The sequence below is a fragment of the Danio rerio genome, chromosome 20, assembly GCF_052040795.2.
Source record: "Danio rerio strain M-AB ecotype USA chromosome 20, GRCz13ab, whole genome shotgun sequence".
Taxonomy (NCBI): Eukaryota; Metazoa; Chordata; class Actinopteri; order Cypriniformes; family Danionidae; genus Danio; species Danio rerio.
The window spans coordinates 44,605,463-44,625,574 of record NC_141040.1 but is presented as its reverse complement, the minus strand read 5'-3'; the positions used below and the strand labels follow the sequence as shown (position 1 = coordinate 44,625,574).

Genomic DNA, 20,112 nt, shown 5'->3' with positions numbered 1-20,112 from the left:
ATGGGTTGCAGCTGGAAGGATATCCGCTGCGTAAATTATATGCTGGATAAGTTAGCGGTTCATTCCTCTGTGGCAACCCCAGATTAATAAAGGGACTAAGCCAAAAAGAAAATGAATGAATGAATGACTAACTTGAGTAACTTGACTTCCATAGTACGAAAATCAAATACTATAGAAGTCAATGGTTACAGGTTACATTTTACAAAATATCTTCTGAATCTGAAGCAAGTAGGATTAGTAAACATTGATAGAATGTACCCTTTTGGGTGAACTATGCCTTTAATAGTGTTTGTTTGTGTGCAGATGATGGTGAACAGGGTGGAGAGAGCTCATCCTCAACCGACCCACCCAAAGAATCCACAGAGGGGGCAAAGACAGAGGGTTCATAAGTCGACAGCATGTCCCGACGCGATCTGACCTCACGATCTGCCTCTATTCTTGTCCCATTGACCAAACAACTGTTACAGTCTGTGCTATGCAACATCAAGACCACCGAGGATTGGCATTCAGACATGGCCCAGCGGGAAAAACAGCTCATTCCCATAACAGGAATCCACCCGAAGTTGCGTTTTTTTCCCCCAAATAGCAACGATTGTTCATTTCATTTTGTACCTCTACAACTTCTTTCCAAAGACTCACCAGACTCATGATTTTCAAAACAACCCAGCTGTTTTGTGTGTCTTATGAAAACAGATGTGACCTGCTTTCCCATTTTAAAAGAACATTCATTTCATTTGTTTTTAGGACTGCCCCTTTTTGCATTTTCTCTGAATGTTGACATGTTGTGGCGAAAAAAAAGTCTCTTTTTGCACAAAAAAAAACAACAAACAAAAACAGTAAATACATTCCATTTGGTGGCGTTTTTTAATCTTACGATAAATCCGTCTGTCCTTGTACAACAACACTACATCCTCTGTGTTTTGTATTGTAAAGATATGCATTGTTAACGTTCTAGAGGAAAAGAATAACAGTGCTGAACTACATGAAATATGATATTTTCTTCTTGTAAATATACAGAATTGTACATTATATTTGCTAGTATGTTTAAAAAGCCTTTTGTTGTGTGCGTAAACGCTGTCAGTGTTGCCCTGTGTGAGCTGAAATTGGATTGTTAGTTGTCGGATGTATCGCCGCAAAACATCTTGTGGTCATTCGGACATGGTTTTTAAGTGCTAGTCTCAGATATTTCTTTGCTGTTGTTGGTGGCAGTGGAAAAATATGATTGTGGAGACGTGTTCCTCTTTCATTCCTCTTTTTTTTCATCTTGCTTTTATCAGAGAAATGCATTTAATTTAATTGTATATTTTTTTTACAAGGCCATGAATCTTGTGTCATTAAGTCTGTTATAAGCAACATATAAAAAACAGTCATGCTGTGTTTAATAATTACAATAAATCTGTGCTTAGTATTTGTAGCCTTAATTTTTTTTTTTTTTTTGGAGGTGGTGATGATTTATGTAACCAGCAGAGGACACCAGGGGTACCTTTTTTAACATTTAAAGCCACAAAACTGTTCCAGTTGATTTTTAATAGTATAAAAAAACCATAATAATATTATTACAAAAAAGCTAAATAAGTTAGCTGTATTTATTAATAATTGACAGTTGAAGGCGGAATTATTAGCCCCCCATTTTGTTTACTTTTTTCAATATTTCTCAAATGATGTTTAAAAGAGCAAGGCAATTTTCATAGTATGTCTGATAATATTTTTTTCTTCTGGAGAAAGTCTTTTTTTTTTTTTATTAACTTCGGCTAAAATGAAAGCATTTTTAGTTTTTTTAAAAACATCTTAAGGTCAAAATTATTAGCCCTTTTAAGGTAATTTTTTTCTTCGATAGTCTCCGAAACAAACCATCGTTATACAATAACGAAAAATATCTAGTTAAATATTATGTACTGTCATCATGGCAAAGACAAAATAAATCAGTTTTTAGAAATGAGTTATTAAAACTGTTATATTTAGAAAAGTTTTCCGTTCAACAAAAATTGACGTAAAAAATAAACAGGGGGCTAATAATTCAATCATAATTCTTCAACTTCAACTGTATGTACTTTTATTGCATTGTAAAGAAAAAAAAATTACAAAGTCTGTGACAAAGTCTCACACTTCTGTGTGGAGTTTGCATGTTCTCCCTGTGTTCGTGTGGGTTTTCTCCAGGTGCTCCGGTTTCCCCCACAGTGCAAAGGCATGCGCTATAGATGAATTGGGTAAGCTAAATTGTCCGTAGTGTTTCTTGTCTTGACTAATTTGATTCAGCTTAAAAAATAAAGCAATTTTTTTAGAGCGTATATCCTTATATACTATGTAATATTTTTACTTAGTTTGATTGTAAGTTCAGATGACTTAATCATTTTAGTTCAGCAATAATGTTTTACAGTGTGGAGATAATCAAAGCATTTGGATTTATTTATATTGCATAAATTAGAGCATAAATATCAGTGTCCCCATCCCCCCTCCCCCCGCAACACACACACACACACACACACACACACACACACACACACACACACACACACACACAATTAAAAATTTCTTCAAATGTTTCTTGGACTGACAGCCAATTGGAACGCTGGTCCCTCCCACTCCTTAGACAAACTATTTAAGACTATTCGCAAAGCGAAAATGCAGCTACATTTTTACAAGGCATTATACAGTAAGTTTGTTTATCACAGTTTTGATTCAGAAAATGGTGGATGCTTTTTGTGGCACGTGGAAGCTGGTCAGCAGTGACAACTTTGATGAGTATATGAAATCCCTAGGTAAGTTTTACCATAATATCATGCAGAATTCAAATTATTCAGAAAACACTTACAGTGTTTTACAGTATTTGTTAAATATTATTAACGTTAATGATGTTCACAATAGTTAGGGTGTAAATAATATGTAGTTAGTCGGTAACACTTCACAATAAGGTTATAGTTATTATTAGTCCATTTACTAACAAACAATGAGCACCACATTTATTACAGTATCAGTTCATGTTAAGCTTATTACACTTGATCATTGTTTGTTTATGTTAACTCACGATACATTATAACAGATCCATAATGTAATAATGTTGCATTATCATTGATAAATGATTAATAAATATTGTTCATAATTAGTTATTTTAGTACATTAAATAAATGTATTAATTAAATAATTACGTTAAATAACTTAAACTAATGAAACCTTATTGTAAAGTGTGACCAATAATTCATTTATAACCCATTTTTAAATGAACTTATTTTAAAACGTTTAAGGATATTTAGCCTAGACATCATTTACAAATTGTATTAACAGTTAATTATTTCTAAAAAATTTATTCGTATTCATGCTTAAGTGTATTATAAAAACCGACATATATAAATGGCTGTTATATTGTTTGTAAGGTATTGGGTTTGCAACAAGACAAGTTGGAAATGTGACCAAACCGACGCTCGTCATCTCGAAGGAGGGAGAAAAGGTGGTCATAAAAACACAGAGTACCTTCAAGAACACCGAGATCTCATTCACACTGGGTGAAGAGTTTGAGGAAACCACTGCTGATGACCGACAGTGCAAAGTAGGCTTGGAAAAGAACAACTTCATATACCTATTTTACACTGCATTCCCATTCGAGACGAAGATGAATACAAAATAGGTTGTTATTATTATTTTTTTATCAGTCCACTGTGCTGCTCAAAGGAAACCAGCTCGTCCATGTGCAAAAGTGGGATGGGAAAGAGACCACTTTTATCCGAGAGATCAAGGACGGGAAGATGGTGATGGTGAGAGTCTTAACTGTATTTTCAAAAGATTCTTCAAGCGTCCTTGTAGATCTGTACTGCATTCAATGTCTTTCTGATTTCAACTTCGATTTAGAAACTCACCTTTGGGGACGTGGAGGCTCTTCGCACCTATGAAAAAGCATAGGCTTTGGGAATACTATCAGGTGTCGCTGTTCTTCTTTCTGGCCAGAAACAGACAGTCATGATGTGCTCTGAAAGCAAAACCTTGAACTTTATTCATCCAACTCATTGAAAGAATGGACTTTAAATATTTTTGTTTTTTAATTATTATTATTTTTTATTTGTACAATAGCTACATATAGTCTGCTAGTTTGTATAATAAAGAACCAAAAGAAATTATGACTTGAGTGTTCATTCATGGATCGAAATTGAGCCCTGTTTAAACTTTAATCGTTTTGATGCTGGATAATCCCTTTTTACACTTGTAAGATCTATCTATCTATCTACAGTATCTATCTATCTATCTATCTATCTATCTATCTATCTATCTATCTATCTATCTATCTATCTATCTATCTATCTATCTATCTATCTATCTATCTATCTATCTATCTATCTATCTATCTATCTATCTATCTAGACACATACAGTTGAAATCAGAATTATAAGCCCCCCCTTGTTTATTTATTTTTTTAATATTTAAAAAGGAAAAGAATTTAAAGGAGGGCTAATAATTTTGTCTTCAACTGTATACCTTTAAATACGATTCGGTTTTCCAATTAACCTACTCTGTAAAAATAGTTGGGTTAAATATACCTCAACATATAACCTAATTATAGGTTATTATAGCACCTTCCCAACTATGGATTATTTTACAGTTTTTCTCAGTCACTATGGTGCATTTTCTGTAATGTTTGTTTGTTAACAATTATTGCTAACTGCTAATTACATTTGCAGTTAATGCATTTCTCAAAACAATTAGTAAAAACTGCATAACCTAGTTGATAACTTGCAAAAGCGTGTCCCTTGCTCAAAATGGAGAGCTCATTCCTCAAAAGCAAGTATTCATGTCAATCAAAGTGTCAGTATCATCAAATGTTTTCATAATGACAGCTTACTCTGTTCACTTTTTCCATTGCAATAAAGTCAGATTTTGGTGACACTTCCTGAAAATGCTCAAGACAGCACTATATATTATTTGCACAGCCATTTGAAAACTACAGTAAAGTTAAACATCACTGCATTGAGTGAGGTATCTGAGTACAAGACAAAAAAAAAAAAAAAAAAAAACTGTAACCCAATGCATTGTATTTGTATATTTTGATTAAATGTTATTTTATCCATTCTGGTGTTATTGCTACTATTAATTTTATAATTACGGCTGTGTAAATAAATAACATACAGTTTTAAAAATACTTAAGTGCTTTAGTTTTATTCCATTTTAAATTCCAGACACTTTTATTGAAATAAAACAAGAATCAGAAATAATGAAGAAACGGAACAAAGTACAGTTATAATTGTGCGTGCAAAAAATCATGTGTTGATGGAACAGAATATAGAGTTGTGTGCTGTATAGAGACTGTCCAGCAAGTGCAGTTGCTTCAAAAGATGGTCTTGCTTTGGTGCCATTCCTCCTATGATGAAGATTTTGTACTTTGGCATTTGATGCCTCTCCTGCTTCTACTCCTCAAAAATACTCCTCAAAATTGATGCTTGCTCAACATTAAAACATGTACTTACCCATTTTAGCAATGGAAAAATTATAGCTTGAGGGCTGCAACATCTCCAGGAATAATTCACAATAAATCAATAATACAATAAAATGTTGTGTTGCACTTAATGCTCTTCTAAAATATATATTACCTATATCTGTAACATTAAAAATCGACATTTCACTAAACTAAACTACATAGAAAAACCAAACTAAGGTTTAAGGTGTGTGAATGATATCATAGATGTATCAAAAAATGTTCTATTTAAAAAAACTCAATTATTAATTGTTTCTATTATTAAAAATATTTTTATTACTTATTAATAAAATTAGAAAGATTTCTATTAAACGTCTATGATTATGACAGGCTTTAGATTTGTAATTTCCAATCAGTGCGCGTGACCGCAGAAGGTTGCGCAAACCAGCAGTCACGTGAGATCCGCTGTTTTTCCTGTTTTGGTTTACACAACAAGAGTTTATAACAGTACCCAACTTAAATGCTCAGTAATGGCTTTACTCGTTCTGTTATTTTTGTTCTGTCATGTTTTTAACTTGCAGGTTTCTTCTGCGCCAGTTAATGTATTCAAACACCTGCAGACCGCATGTAAGTGTTTCAGAACCTCATCAGCTGTTTCAGGGGTTTACGTTATGTCTCCTCCTGAACCTGGTTTTATGCTGAAGTTTGTTCTTTATATATAATATTTTGTTCTTGATATAGTATACCTTTTAGTTTCTGTCGTATATAGGCGTAGATTATTACATAGTAACAGTAATTAATCTTATAGAGCCAATTGTTGTCCAGGTTTAGTTTGTTTCAGGTGTTTCAGGTGCATCATCTCCTTCTAAAGCTGGTTTTATGGTGATGTTTGTTCTGTGACATAATGTACTTGTTTCTTTCATAAATAGCCGTATATTCTTGCATATCTACTGTAATTCGTCTTAATGAGCCTATGTTGTCCAGGTGTACTTTGTTTCAGCTGTTTCAGGTGTATCATATTACCTCCTGAAGCTGGTTTTATGCAGAAGTTTGTTCTTTGATATTGAATACCTTTTTATTTCTGTCATAAATAGCTGTAGATTCTTATATATTTAAAAATTTGAGGCTTTTTAACTCTTATATTAGTTAATTAAACGTAAAGAAGTATTTTTAACAACAACAACAAAATGTTCAAGTTAACTAGCATATTTTATTAAGATCTATTAAGAGGTAACTGGTCACAAACTGGTAACTGGTTTTGTTGTTGTTGTTAAATATCAAATACTTCTTTATGTTTTATGAACTAGTATAAGAGTTCCAAAGCCTCAAACTTTTAAATACTTACAAAAATTAGTTTCAGTGTACATTACTGTATAACTTTAGAGTATTTCATAAATATAATGTAAAGATCGATAAAGTGTTTTGTATAATGTAAAAAAGAACTGTCGTTAAAATTAATTTACTCAAATTTAATAAACTGTATTGACAGTCAGAGAAATCGGTCTGAAAGATAAACTTAAATTACATTAGGCTGTGCATATAAAGCCAAGTGTGCAATTATACTGAAATGGTTCTAGTGAAGCCAAATTAGATTATCTGTAGTTTACAGAAAGATTAAATGTCATTTAATATTTAACCGAGGTATTGAATTAGCCTGGTCCTTAAAGGGTCCTGAATAGAGAAATTTCTCTTGATGTTTTGACATAGGATGTTATTTTACTCTACAAACATCTTGTGATTTTCAAAAACTCCTTTTATTTAAAGAATGTTTGAAAAGTAATAAAATACAACAAATAAAGTTGAAGGCAAATTATTAGCCCTCATGTGAAAGTACTATTTTATAAACAAGATTTTTTTTTCACTGTATTTCCTATAATATATATTTATATATATATATATTTATATATATATATATATATATATATATATATATATATATATATATATATATATATATATATATATATATGGTTTGGAGAAAATGTTATTAAATTGATCGTATTAATTAAAAAAAATATAGTATTATTCACTTTAAGAAATTATATATTTTTTTATAATATATTATAATATTGCATAATAATAAAACAAACCACTGTTGTCCAATAACTTTAATAATAACCTAACTTGCCAATCTAGTTATTCCATTTAAGCTTGCAATTTAAGCTGAATATTAGTATCTTGCAAAATAACAAAAAAAAAAAAAAAAAAAAAAAATATATATATATATATATATCAGTTATTAGAAATTATTTATTAAAGCGATCATGTTTAAAAATGTGTTGAAAAACATGTTTCTGCATTAATCAGCTCTTCAACTATACATAAATAAACAGTTAAAAGATTATTTGGGTCAAAACACAAAGACAAAAGTATTATTTTTTTGCCTGAGGAAATCAAGACTACATGCCAATCATTAAAAACTGATTTTAGTGTTCAGGCAATATTTAAAGGAAGGTATTTGACATATTTTTAATGTAGCTTCTAACACAATTATTGTAAATTCCAGCTAAATTCTGGCATATCTCAGACCTGCACTTGGATCCGACCTACCATGTGACAGAAGACCATACCAAAGTGTGTTTTTCCTCCAAGGGTGTTCCAGCATTGGACCCGGGAGTGTTTGGAGATTTCCTCTGTGATTCTCCATACCAGCTTATTCTCTCAGCGTTCAGTTACATGAAGCAAGTGGACCTGCAGCCTGAGTTCATTATATGGACCGGGTATGAAGCAATCTTGAGTTTGACTTGCATCAGTTCTGAGTGATCTTTAAAATGATTGCTATTGGTATTAATAAAAATGCATGTTTAGATTGTTGATCATTCTAATGTGTTTATTTTTAATTTTTGTCTATGTTGAGTCCTTGTATTTTAATGCATGTTTGATTTTCTCTCATTCTCTCGTGCTTTAGGTTTTAGAAATGAGCATTATAAATAAAATGTATTATTATTTTCAATTTGTTACGTGGCATAACAATACTATACTTTTCTTGAACTGTTGCAGGGACAGCCCTCCCCACGTCCCTAAAGAAGAGCTGTCCACTGATGTAGTGATCAATGTGATTGCTAATATGACCCGCACCATACAGCAGTTCTTCCCAAAGATTCCTGTTTATCCTGCCCTGGGCAACCACGACTACTGGCCACAGGTATTTCAGATCCAAGGACAACTGGAGTACTTCACTAGGAATTCAATAGTTCTGGGGTGAGATAAGGGGAGGGTGTTTTTGGTAGTTTAAATGGAGTGTTTGTACACCACTTGTTTATGAAAATGTTTAGTATAAGTTAGTTAGTTAGTTATATAAGTAGCTTATTGTAATATTAGTGTTGTCAAATGACAAATAATTGACAATAATCACATCCAAAATAAAAGTTTGTAATTACAAACGTACAGTTTATATTATTGTTTATAAATTACTATATTGTATAAAATGTTTGTTTGTTTGTTTATATATATATATATATATATATATATAGATATATATATATAGATATATATATAGATAGATAGGTAGATAGATAGGTAGATAGATAGATAGATAGATAGATAGATAGATAGATAGATAGATAGATAGATAGATAGATAGATAGATAGATAGATAGATAGATAGATAGATAGATAGATAGATAGATAGATAGATAGATAGCAGTATAGTAGCAGTAGCACGAGTAGCAGTGCGATATGGCTGTATATCGGCAAAGCAGGTGTTGGCTCGAGGCAGCAGGCCGAATGTCTTAGTGCCCCAGCAGTGCTGATATACAGTCATATCGCTCTGCTATGAGTGTAATGTTGCGTTTATACAACAGTATATATGCATAAAAATGTATTAAAAAAAAAAATCAAACACGGAGAGCCTCAAAAATATTTTTGTACGAGGAACTACTTTCTTCCGCTGTTTATTCACATCTGCAGCTGACCTTTAGAACAGCAGAAACTGTTGCTTCTTCACCAATGTCACTTTAGAGCTAGTGTTTGAATGTTTCTCTAGAGTAATGTCTGAAGTGCTCACATTTTGCTCAAATTTTAAGATTATAAAGCTGAACGGCATGAAATGCCATCAGTCTTCAGAGTTTTCCCAGTATTTTTCTGTTGCAATTGGGATTATTACATTATTTACCCAAAAAAAAAGCCAAAGCAAAGCAAACACTACCAGATTACTGTGGTATAAATACAGCACAACAAAAGACAAAATAGAGAGATCAACTTACTATACCTGTTCTATGATGATTTGTTCAGTTGTTTTTCCAAACAATTATATAAATATACAAGTTATATATACATTTATATGTAAATCTATTTCTTTTGTATATTTTTGCATTTTATGTACAGTACGTTTGTGTGTATTTATGCATATATGAAAATGCAAACTTTTATCTTGGATGCCATTAACACTTGACAGCTCTAATCAATATTTGAACATTAAAAGCTTACTTGTATTTTGTTTTTATATTAAAAACAAGTTAATGCACAAAAACAGTTAGGCAATGAATAACTTTTCAAACATTGTCACATGACATAGTCAACATCGATAGCATTGATTTATTTGTTATTTCCAGAGCCAGACAGAATCAATTTTTTTTGCTACTGTATTTCTGCTCAGAATTTTGTAAAATAAAAAATCAGTGGATTTATAGAGAATGATTTTGAAAGTATAGTAACTAAAACCATAGCACATGAAATAAGAAAATAAGAGTTATAAAAATTTGCTTAAGGTTTAGGGTCAATAGTGAGTGTTTTGCATTATGACATGCAGAAGAAGAAACAGCATGTCTTCATGTTAACGTCTCAATTTGCTATTTGGTCAGTGTATATTGCTGTTCTGAAAATTCCTAATATTTATGTTGTGATCTCATCTTTATCGTGCTTTAAATTTTTTTAGGATCAGTTTCCAACATCTGAGAATGCGATTTATGATGCTGTTGCCAAACTCTGGTCCCCATGGTTGAACCCAGCAGCTGTGGCTACTTTGCAAAAAGGTAATCCTTGATAAGGAAGACATACTGCCTACAGTACATATGTAAACATAAATAACTTGATTGATTTGAAGCAACAGATGCTGATTGGTCAATACAGAGTTTTAACCATGGTTACTGTGCAAGGAAATGTAAGTGGATAACCTCTTCGGTTCGCATTCGGTTGCTAATTTTGAAGTAACTTTTGGGGTAGGGTTATGTTTCAGGTTTAGTTAACTTTTCATGTGTTCATATGTATCTATATACACACACACACACACACACACACACACACCGGCCACTTTATTAGGTACACCTGTCCAAATATCTAATCAGCCAATCACAAAGAAGCATCTCAATGCATTTAGGCACGTGGACATGGTCAAGACGATCTGCTGCAGGTCAAACCTGCAGGTCAAAGCTTCAGAATGAAGAAAAAAGGTGATTTAAGTAGCTATGAACATGGCATGGTTGTTGGTGTCAGACGGGCTTTTCTGAGTATTTCAGAAACTGCTTATCTACTGGAATTTTCACGCACAGCCCTCTCAAGGGTTTACAGAAAGTGGTTGGAAAAAGAGAAAATATCCAGTGAGTGGCAGTTCTGTGGGCACAAATGCCTTGCCACAGAGGATTAAGGGAGTTCTGAAGGTGAAACCTGGTACTAGTTAGGTGTTCCATAATAAAGTGGCTGGTGAGTGTATATGTGTGTAAAATAAATTAATTAATTAATCAAATACATTCATTAAGTCATTCATTGTTTGTTTGTTGGCATATACTGACGTTTTGGCATTGTATTTAATATCAATTTGAAGTATTATTCATTCATTCATTTTCTTTTCGGCTTAGTCTCTTTATTAATCTGGGGTCGCCACCTAAACCGCCAACGTACCAGCACATGTTTTATGCAGCGAATGCCTTTCCAGCTGCAACCCATCTCTGGGAAATGAAGTATTATTAGGTTAGCAAATTTTATACAGCTAGTATTACAGTGGCGTGAATAAGTGTTTGCCCCTTTATTGATTTCTTTTTATATGTTTGTCACACTTTAATGTTTCAGATCTTCAAACTTAATTTGAAATAATATAGGTTACGATGTTCTTTTTCTGAAATGCGGTGTCACTTTTATGCCATAATGGGACATACACGCATACACACCTTCTAAAAAGTTAAACTTTTGTCTCATTAGTCCACAGAGCATTTTCCCAAAAGTCTTGGGGATCATCAAGATGTTTTCTGGCAAAACTGAGACAAGCCTTTATGTTTTTTTTGCTTGGCTGTGGTTTTCATCTTTAAACTTTACCATTTTTTCTTAGTCTCTTTTTATGGTGGAGTCATGAACACTCACTTTAATTGATGCAAGTGAGGCCTACAGTTCTTTGGATGTTGTTTGATGTTTTTTTGAATTTGGGGTCTTTTGGATGACTTCTTGGGTGCGTAGTAGATGCGCTCTTGGAGTAATTTTTGGTTGGTCAGCAACTCTGGGAAGATTCTCCATTGTTTTATGTTTTGGAAAAGGGCTCTCATTGTAATTGCCTCCAGTCCAAAAGCATATATTAGCAATGATTACATAACATTTATATTTTATTTTTTTCTCATTTGTTTTTAAATTTCTTTGGATCTCAGCATGATGTCTAGCTTTTGAGGATCTTTTGGTCTTCCTCACTTTGTCAAACAGGTCCTATTTAAGTGATTTCTTGATTGCGAACTGGTATGGCAGTAATCAGGCCTGGATGTGGCTAGATTAATTGAACTCAGTTGAACCAAAGTTATGTTTTAAGTAACAGGGGAGGTAAATGCTTTTTTCACACAGGGCTATATAGTTTTGGATTTTGTTTTCCGTTAATAATAAAAACCTCAATTTGAAAACTGTTTACTTGTTTTGTCTTTGATTAATATAGAGTTTGATAATCTGAAACAGTTAAGTTTGACAAACATGCAAAAAAGTAAGATATCTCTAGGGGGCAAACACTTTTTCACACCTCTTTATTGTAAACTTACATTATTATTATTGAGTTATTTATGCATTTATTATTTCACATTTAATATTATGATGCAAACTACATGATGATGCCAAATCTCTGTTCATCTAGGTTCTGTTTTCATCACTTTGATTGATTTAATTAATTGATTGCACCAAACAGAAACCTTTTATTAAAAATACATTAAGCTAATGCCCTTTGTTTGTCACTTCTGTGTTTGAAGGAGGCTTTTACTCTCTTGTTATCAAACCTGGTCTGCGTCTGCTGAGTCTCAACACAAACCTGTACTACAGTCCTAATGAAGTGACTGTAAATATGAGCGACCCTGCAGGGCAGTTCCAGTGGCTGCAGGAAACACTTGAGCTGTCAAGACAAAACATGGAGAAGGTAAATATATATCCTGCCTGCTTTAACAATGCACTTTCATTTCAGTAAGAGTCCTCTGCACTGATCATACGGGGCCATTTTATTATAAGCTTGTAAATGAATAGTCACATAGTGATGATGTGTGCATGTAAGTGACATCAGCATTGTGTGAGTGACTGCTGGGATTAATTTCCCTGTCATGCTTTTCTTGAAGGTCTATGTGATCGCGCACGTCCCCATCGGTTACCTACCCTTTGCTAAAAATACGACAGCCATGCGAGAAAACTACAATGAACAACTGGTCAAAATATTTCGCAACTACAGTGAGGTGGTGGAGGGTCAGTTTTATGGGCACACTCATCGGGACAGTATAATGGTTCTTTTGGATCAGCAAGGTAATGTAATTCACTTCAGTGCATTAATGAAAATTCAATAGAATTTTTGGTTTAGGGTGTGTGAGTCACTGTTAAGGGCATCGAAAAAACAAATAACTAACACAGAAAAATTTTTTGCAGTTGTTTTTGGTTGGTTGAATTGAATATTTACTTACTGCACTCCAAAAAAATATATTTTTTAACTTGTTCAAACCTCTCAATTAAAATTAACTGAAACAACACAATTCTTGAGATTTCATTGGGACAACTTAATGTTTTTAAGTTCAATCCACATACATTTGTTAAAACTTTTGGGTGTTTAAGTTGAGACAACATGAATAAATTGTGTGGAACCCTGCATTTTATACAGTTGCTGCAAAATATCCACTGTATATATATATATGTGTGTGTGTGTATGTGTGTATATATATATATATATAAAATAAAAATATGAATGAAGTATTAATGAAGTATTAAAAAAATATTAATGAAGGGTTTGTATAAAAATACAATTGTATAAACGTATAAAAATATTAATGAAGGGTTTGTATTTCTTTAAAATATTAGTGCATAAAATAATAATAAAATTCTAACAAAATTCATACATTTTTTTTGTATTCAAAAGTAAAAAAAAAAGTACGGTGGCACAGTGGGTAGCGCTGTCACCTCACAGAAAGAAGGTCGCTGGTTCAATCCTTGGCTGGGTCAGTTGGCATTTCTTTGTGGAGTTTGCATGTTCTCCCCGTGTTGACCTGGGTTTCCTCCGGGTGCTTCAGTTTCCCTCACAAGTCCATAGATATGCGCTATAGGGGAATTGGGTAAGCTAAATTGTCAGTAGTGAATGTGTGTGAATGAGAGTGTATGTGTGTTTCTCAGTGATGGGTTACAGCTGGAAGGGCGTAAAACATATGCTGGATAAGTTGGTGGTTCATTCAGCTGTGGCGACCCTTGATTAATAAAGGGACTAAGCCGAAAATAAAATAAATGAATGAAAAAAAAAGTTATACTCGGCATTAACTAGCTCTGAATGTCACATTTAAACACCAGATTACAAAGAGCAATTATTCCAAAAAGAGAGCAATGATTTTTTTACATTTTGTTTTTAACCTTTAAATAATAATAAATGTTTTAACAGCTAAAATGCTTATTAAAATGATATTTGGTAATTTTATTAGAATTGCTTTTTGATGAGAACTACAAAGAACTAGCTTTAAAATTGTACACAATACTTCACCATTGTGACACTTTCACATTCATTCAGTCTGCGTGTACTATTTATTCATCCTCAAGTGCTTCTAAACCTTAAAGAGTCTTTCTTCTGATGAAAACAAAAGAATATATTTAGAAGAATGTTAGAAACTGGTAATCACTGTCATAAATGGAAGTCTGTGGAATGCCATATAAGTCGGTGTCTCCTGGTTTCCAAAATTCTTCTTCAAAATATAATTTTGTGATAGAATACAGAACTCAAACACTTTAAACAAGTGGATGGGGAGTAAGTGATGACAGAACTTTACACCTTGTTTACAGAATTTTTCACCATTTCTGATTTTCTTTAAGGTAAACCTGTGAACTCCATATTTGTCACTCCTGCTGTTACACCCATCAAAAGTCAATCAGAGCCATTTTCAAACAACCCTGGTGTGCGTGCATATCTCTACCAACCTGACAGTTATACTTTGCTGGTAGGTGTCTGCAAACTATTACTGATTTATTTACTTTCTGTAGAACATGCTTAGAATTATTAACAGTGTTTCGACAGGTTTCATCAGACTTTTTTTTTAAAGATCACTATGAGTGAAATTGAAGACCTACTATATATCACAATATTGGTCTCATTTGCTGTCGTAATACAGCAGATAATATTTGGACTAGTGAAAGACACATATCAGTGCCCTAGAACACAGTAAATTGAGTGAATTAAAGTCTTTTGAAGGCTTACATATTTGAAAAGGTACAGTTGAGTCAGAATTATTAGCCCCACTATATATATTTTCCCCAATTTGTGTTTAACGGAGAGAAGATCTTTTCAACACATTTATGAATACGTTAGTTTTAATAATTTCTTTTATTTTTACCATGATGACAGTAAATAACATTTGACTTGATATTTTTCAAGAGACTATTCAGCCTAAAGTGCTATTTAAAGGCTTGGTCAGATAAGTTAATTAGGCAAGTCATTGTATAACAGTTGTTTGTTAAAAAAAAAATATTGCTTAAGGGGGGTAATAATATTGACCCTAAAATGGTTTAAAACAAATTAAAAACTGCTTTTATTCCAGCCGAAATAAAACAAATTATAAGACTTTCTTCAGATAAAAAAATATTATAGGAAAAACTGTGAAAAATTCCTTAAAGAAAATATTTGAAAAAGAAAATCACTGGAGGGCTAATAATTTCGACTTCAACTGTATGTGGTTTTGACTATTTTAGTGGGATTTACTTGTAAAAACTAGTCATTTTGACGCACTTTGAAATCCAGATGTTTTTTAATGTCTAATGCATTCATTCTGTACTGCATTTGCATGGGCTATAAAAACCTTGCAATAATTTTTTAGAGAATATTAAATTAATTAAACCTGTTTTTTTTTTGTTTTGTTTTTTGCACCGATACAAACAATAAAGTAAAACAGTTTTCAGTTTAATTGGTCCACAATTGTAGTTTTTCTAATGTAGCAATTTTAATGTATCATAATTTGTCATGAGCATTTCCTCAATAGAAATTCAGTAGATCATAATTTAATTATGTTTACTAGTATTGTAGTTTATTTTAGCAATGCACTTCATTGAACATGTACACATAGACATCACCTATATATTATATAACTGCAGGTTAACTGTGTTTTTGTAAAACACCTTAAACTGTTAAAAGCTATTAGTTGTGATTATTATACAAGTAATGTAATAATGTGAACCTTCTGTAAAGCTGCTTTACAAATAAACTTGAATTGAGTTGAATTAATGGATGGCACGGTGGCACGGTCACCTCACAGAAAGAAGGTCGCTGGTTCGAGTCCCGGCTGGGCCAGTTGGCATTTCTGTGTGGACTTTGCATGTTCTCCCCATGTTGGTGTGGGTTTTCTCCAGGTACTCTGGTTTTCACCACAGTCCAAAGATATGCAGTTTAGCTGAACTGGATGAGCTAAAATGGCTGTAGTGTATGTGTGCATGAGTAAATGTGAGTATGTAGGGTGTTTCCCAGTACTGGGTTGAGCTGAAAGGACATCCGCTGCGTAAAACTTACCCGAATAGTTGGTGGTTCATTCCGCTGTGGCGACCCCGGATAAATCAGGAACTAAGCTGAAGGAAAATTAATGAATTAAAATGAATTGAATAGTTTTGCTTCATCACATATAAAAAAAAAACAATCTGTAATACAACAACTTACACATTTTATTAATTGTAGACTTTTCAAAATCCCACCAAAATCCTGATTACCACAATGTCTAAAAATGGCATGTTTTAATTCTGACATTATGAACAGCATGGCTCTAAATGTTTGGCTTAATTCAAACAAATGAGAAAGTGTCTTTTGTGTGTAAGGTCTTAGTTTCTCTTGCTAGAGCGACTCCTGTTTCTGAATGATTAATGATGCTGTCAGGTCTAATTACATGCTGTGTTTTAATCAAGGTGTCAGCTCAAAGTGTGTTGGCTCTTCCATCGCATCTCTTCTCATCACCACTCTCTCTCTTTCTTTTTTTCTTCTTCCTCCAAAGGATATTTGGCAGTTCTATCTAAATCTCACTGAAGCAAACCTGGAGCAAAGGTCCGGGTGGAAGCTGGAATACATAATGACTGAGGCGTTTGGTATCGATGACATTCAGCCAGGCAGCTTGCAGGAACTCGCACTTAGGTTTGAAAAGCCACAAAGCAAGGCCTTTGACAAGTATTTTAGCAATTTTATGGTTAGCTACAACATAAGTGCAAGATGTGAGGGTGACTGCAAGACAATTCAGGTTTGTGCTGTACACTATTTGGATAGAGAGAGCTACTCGCAGTGTATTGACAAAAGACAGTAGGATTGAGGTGATGATACAATTCTGAAAAACTTGATTTGAAACATTTTTGGAAATCATTTTTGAAGCAACTTGATCGACTCTAATCAGGGAACATTTTATATTTAAAGATTAATTGGTAACACTCTTCTTCATGTTCCTGGAGGACCACCAACACTGCATGTTTTGGATGTCTCCTTTGTCTGACACTCCCATTACAGGTCTTTCAGTCTCTGCTAATGAGCTGATGATCTGAATCAGGTGTGTTTGCTTGAGGAGACATGAACTGCGTCCCAAATCGCATACTTATGCACTATTCTACGCCATTTTGTAGTATAAATAGTAGTAGTGTGTTCACACTGAAAACTCTAAAAATAATAAGTGCACTTTAATTATCCGGATGATGCACTCATTCATGCACTCAACGACCGCAGGTTTGCTTACGTAGCGGAAGGGGCGGAGCTATCGGATGCACATGTTGGATAACTTTATTTATTTTAGATGGTGAAAGCAAAATTCTCCTATGAGAGTGATTATTGCGCCTCCCGATGGTGAATGCGGCAATACTCACGTTAGGTATTATTTGATAATTCGGTCGTTTATTTCACTGATTTGGCAACCGTCAAACGTCATCAGGGAAACGGTTTGAATTTTCGCTTAGTAAAAAAACATTAGTGTGCCCATTGGGACGACACTACATACATATACTATCATGTTGAGTGTGTAAGTACATAAGTACATAATGCATAAGTGCATAAGGTTTAGTGTGCCATTTGGGACGCAGCTATGGAAAATGTGCAGAGCTGGTGGTCCTCCAGGAACATAGTTGAGCAACACTGCTTTACTTGGGTGTTCATAAGACTGTCATGAAACCTTTATAATCTCAACTGACATAGACTCAACTGCCATGACGTAATTAATTAATGTAAAGTGAACCGATGAATCTATGGTGTGGTAAGTGAAGTTATAAAGTACACTGCCGTTCCATTTGAAGAAGTACTTGACTTGTGTCCTCACGTCTTCTGTAGTTCGCTCTTCCAAGTCTGAAATTGGAAAGTCTGAACTTCCAAGGATGGAAGTCCAAACTTTGTGTACTTGGTATTGAGAAACAGCCATAGACTCAAGTGTCATTCACTCAGTTTTGTCATTTTAATTAGTTCATTTTAATAAATTCGTTTTAATTTAGGATGTCACCTTTGAGCAGTGGTGGAAAGAGTACTGAAAAATCATACGTAAGTAAAGTACCATTACTTGCCTAAAAATGTAGTGCAAATGTAGAGTAAAAGTATCTGTTGTCAATATTACTCAAAGTATGAGTAAAAAGTAGCCCTTTCAAAAATACTCGAGTAGTGAGTAAAACGCTTTAAAAAGCTGATGCGTTTACATGTAGTTTGTGGATGTGTGTAAACATAACATTCTGTAGTGCGTTTAGTTATATTGCCCAGCAGGCACACAACATCATAAGTTAATATTAGGTTAGATTTAGGTCATGTTGTCAGGTGACCAAAACTAAATGTCTAGTCAGCGTCTAAGAACAACGGTATTTTGATGTTCAATATCGACGTCAAATGACATTGATAATTGGTTGATTTTAGGGTGTGTTAGAAAGTAACCAAAATCCAATGTCGAGCCAACATCTTAAACCAACTTCATATTGACGTCAAATACTGGCATTTATTCGTCAGATATGGCATCCAAAATCCAACATCTGATAGACATCATAGTGATGTGAAACTGTATGAGTTGACGAGAATAAAACCGTTGATCCATTTAGGCGGAAGTGACAAATTACAAGCTTTATATTAGTTTAATTTCTTTTAAATGCAAATTTTGTCACTGTTTAGGAGCACACTAGCTAATAAACATATCTTAAAAATGAACAACACTAATACTAACATCAATAAAAAAAAAAAGTTATTTCATGGGACCTTTAAATGTCATAAAATATTATTAACGCTGAAATGAAGTTATTTGATAGAGTATTAACACATTTATTGAAAATTTTAAATGATAAAAGTGGTCAGAAAAATAATAATGACCCAATCATTGTAGCCTTCTGACAATCATGTTGATGACAGATTTATGACAAGTTATGCATGGTAATGTCAAGTTGTCATGACATTTTAAATAATGTCACCATGGCATTTAAAATGACATAACTGATCAAATAACGCTTAATGACCGTTTGTATACGCATGCATAAAATCATGATTATAAAGATGAACTCCCTCTTATGAACACCCTCTTCAAGTAAAGCGTGAAACAGTACATGATTCTTGAGTGTTTATAAAAATTTACTCATGAAAACGTGTTAATGCACTTTATAAGACATTTTTAAAAGAAATATGAATTTATTTTATACTTTGCTTATTTTGTAGTTGAGAGAAATCATTATGTATAATTTTCTATGGACTTTTAAATGAGCTCAACATGCAATTTAACTTGTTTTTGTGCTGCTAAAAATTTAAATAGATTTATTTATTTATTTAATTAATGCACTTAGTTTTCTCTTTTTTGTTTACTTTTGTGGAACCATGAGGGTTTAGATATGTTATCATATTATATGTTTTGTTATAAACAAACCGTTTATAAATGAGTTTTAAATTGATTTTAATGCATTTAATACTTTATTGTATCTGACGTTCAAATACGACTTTATAAAACATATTAAATCTTTTTTGTTTGTTTGTTTAATGCTGGCCTAAACGATCACTAGGGGAAAAATACTTTTACATTTTTTTTTTTTTTTTTACTTTTTAAATACATTTAATTGGGTCTTTGGTCTATGTGACCTGAATGTAGACTAGTTCTTGTTTTTTGTGCTTCTTTCTGACATCAAAGAATCAACAGGAGCTTGTGGTGCATCTCAGTCAGCCAATTTAAGGTTTGTTTCAGTTGCAAAATTCTTTAAGTGCACTGAATCTTGTTTTACCCAATGTAACTTACATAACACTTGATATCAGCTATATTTTCATCCAAATATGCTAAACTTTTGTGCATAACTGGAATATTGCATAAAACATTTGCAAATAAAGCACTTTTTCTTTTCCA

The 20,112-nt window shown here is 33.0% G+C and overlaps 3 protein-coding genes and 1 long non-coding RNA gene across 12 annotated transcripts in view; 3 read left to right on the top strand and 1 right to left on the bottom strand.

The window, feature by feature from the left end:
- Positions 1-1,408, top strand: part of pkib (protein kinase (cAMP-dependent, catalytic) inhibitor beta) — a 63,471-nt gene extending 62,063 nt beyond the window's left edge. The window contains 1 exon segment of the mRNA NM_001122945.2: positions 304-1,408. Coding sequence (NP_001116417.1) covers positions 304-389 — 86 coding nt within the window. The 3' untranslated portion in view covers positions 390-1,408.
- LOC147839429 (uncharacterized) overlaps positions 1-20,112 on the bottom strand; it is a 382,751-nt gene that overhangs the window by 347,068 nt on the left and 15,571 nt on the right. The gene's annotated exons all lie outside the window — the stretch shown is intronic.
- On the top strand, positions 2,627-4,098 carry fabp7b (fatty acid binding protein 7, brain, b). The gene is given in 4 exon segments (NM_214807.1): positions 2,627-2,759; positions 3,372-3,544; positions 3,648-3,749; positions 3,844-4,098. Coding segments are annotated over 4 exon segments (399 nt in total). The 5' UTR covers positions 2,627-2,686; the 3' UTR covers positions 3,895-4,098.
- Positions 5,794-20,112, top strand: part of smpdl3a (sphingomyelin phosphodiesterase acid like 3A) — a 42,344-nt gene continuing 28,025 nt past the window's right edge. For 2 of the 9 annotated variants that reach the window (XR_015517616.1, XM_087296787.1), the window contains exons 1-8: positions 5,794-6,025; positions 7,905-8,118; positions 8,399-8,543; positions 10,275-10,371; positions 12,550-12,713; positions 12,907-13,087; positions 14,627-14,751; positions 16,783-16,919. Coding sequence is in view for 5 of the 9 variants with exons in the window: in XM_087296787.1 (XP_087152913.1) it covers positions 5,929-6,025; positions 7,905-8,118; positions 8,399-8,543; positions 10,275-10,371; positions 12,550-12,713; positions 12,907-13,087; positions 14,627-14,751; positions 16,783-16,919 (1,160 nt within the window). In the remaining 4 variants the exon portion in view is untranslated. 9 annotated transcript variants of the gene reach the window in all.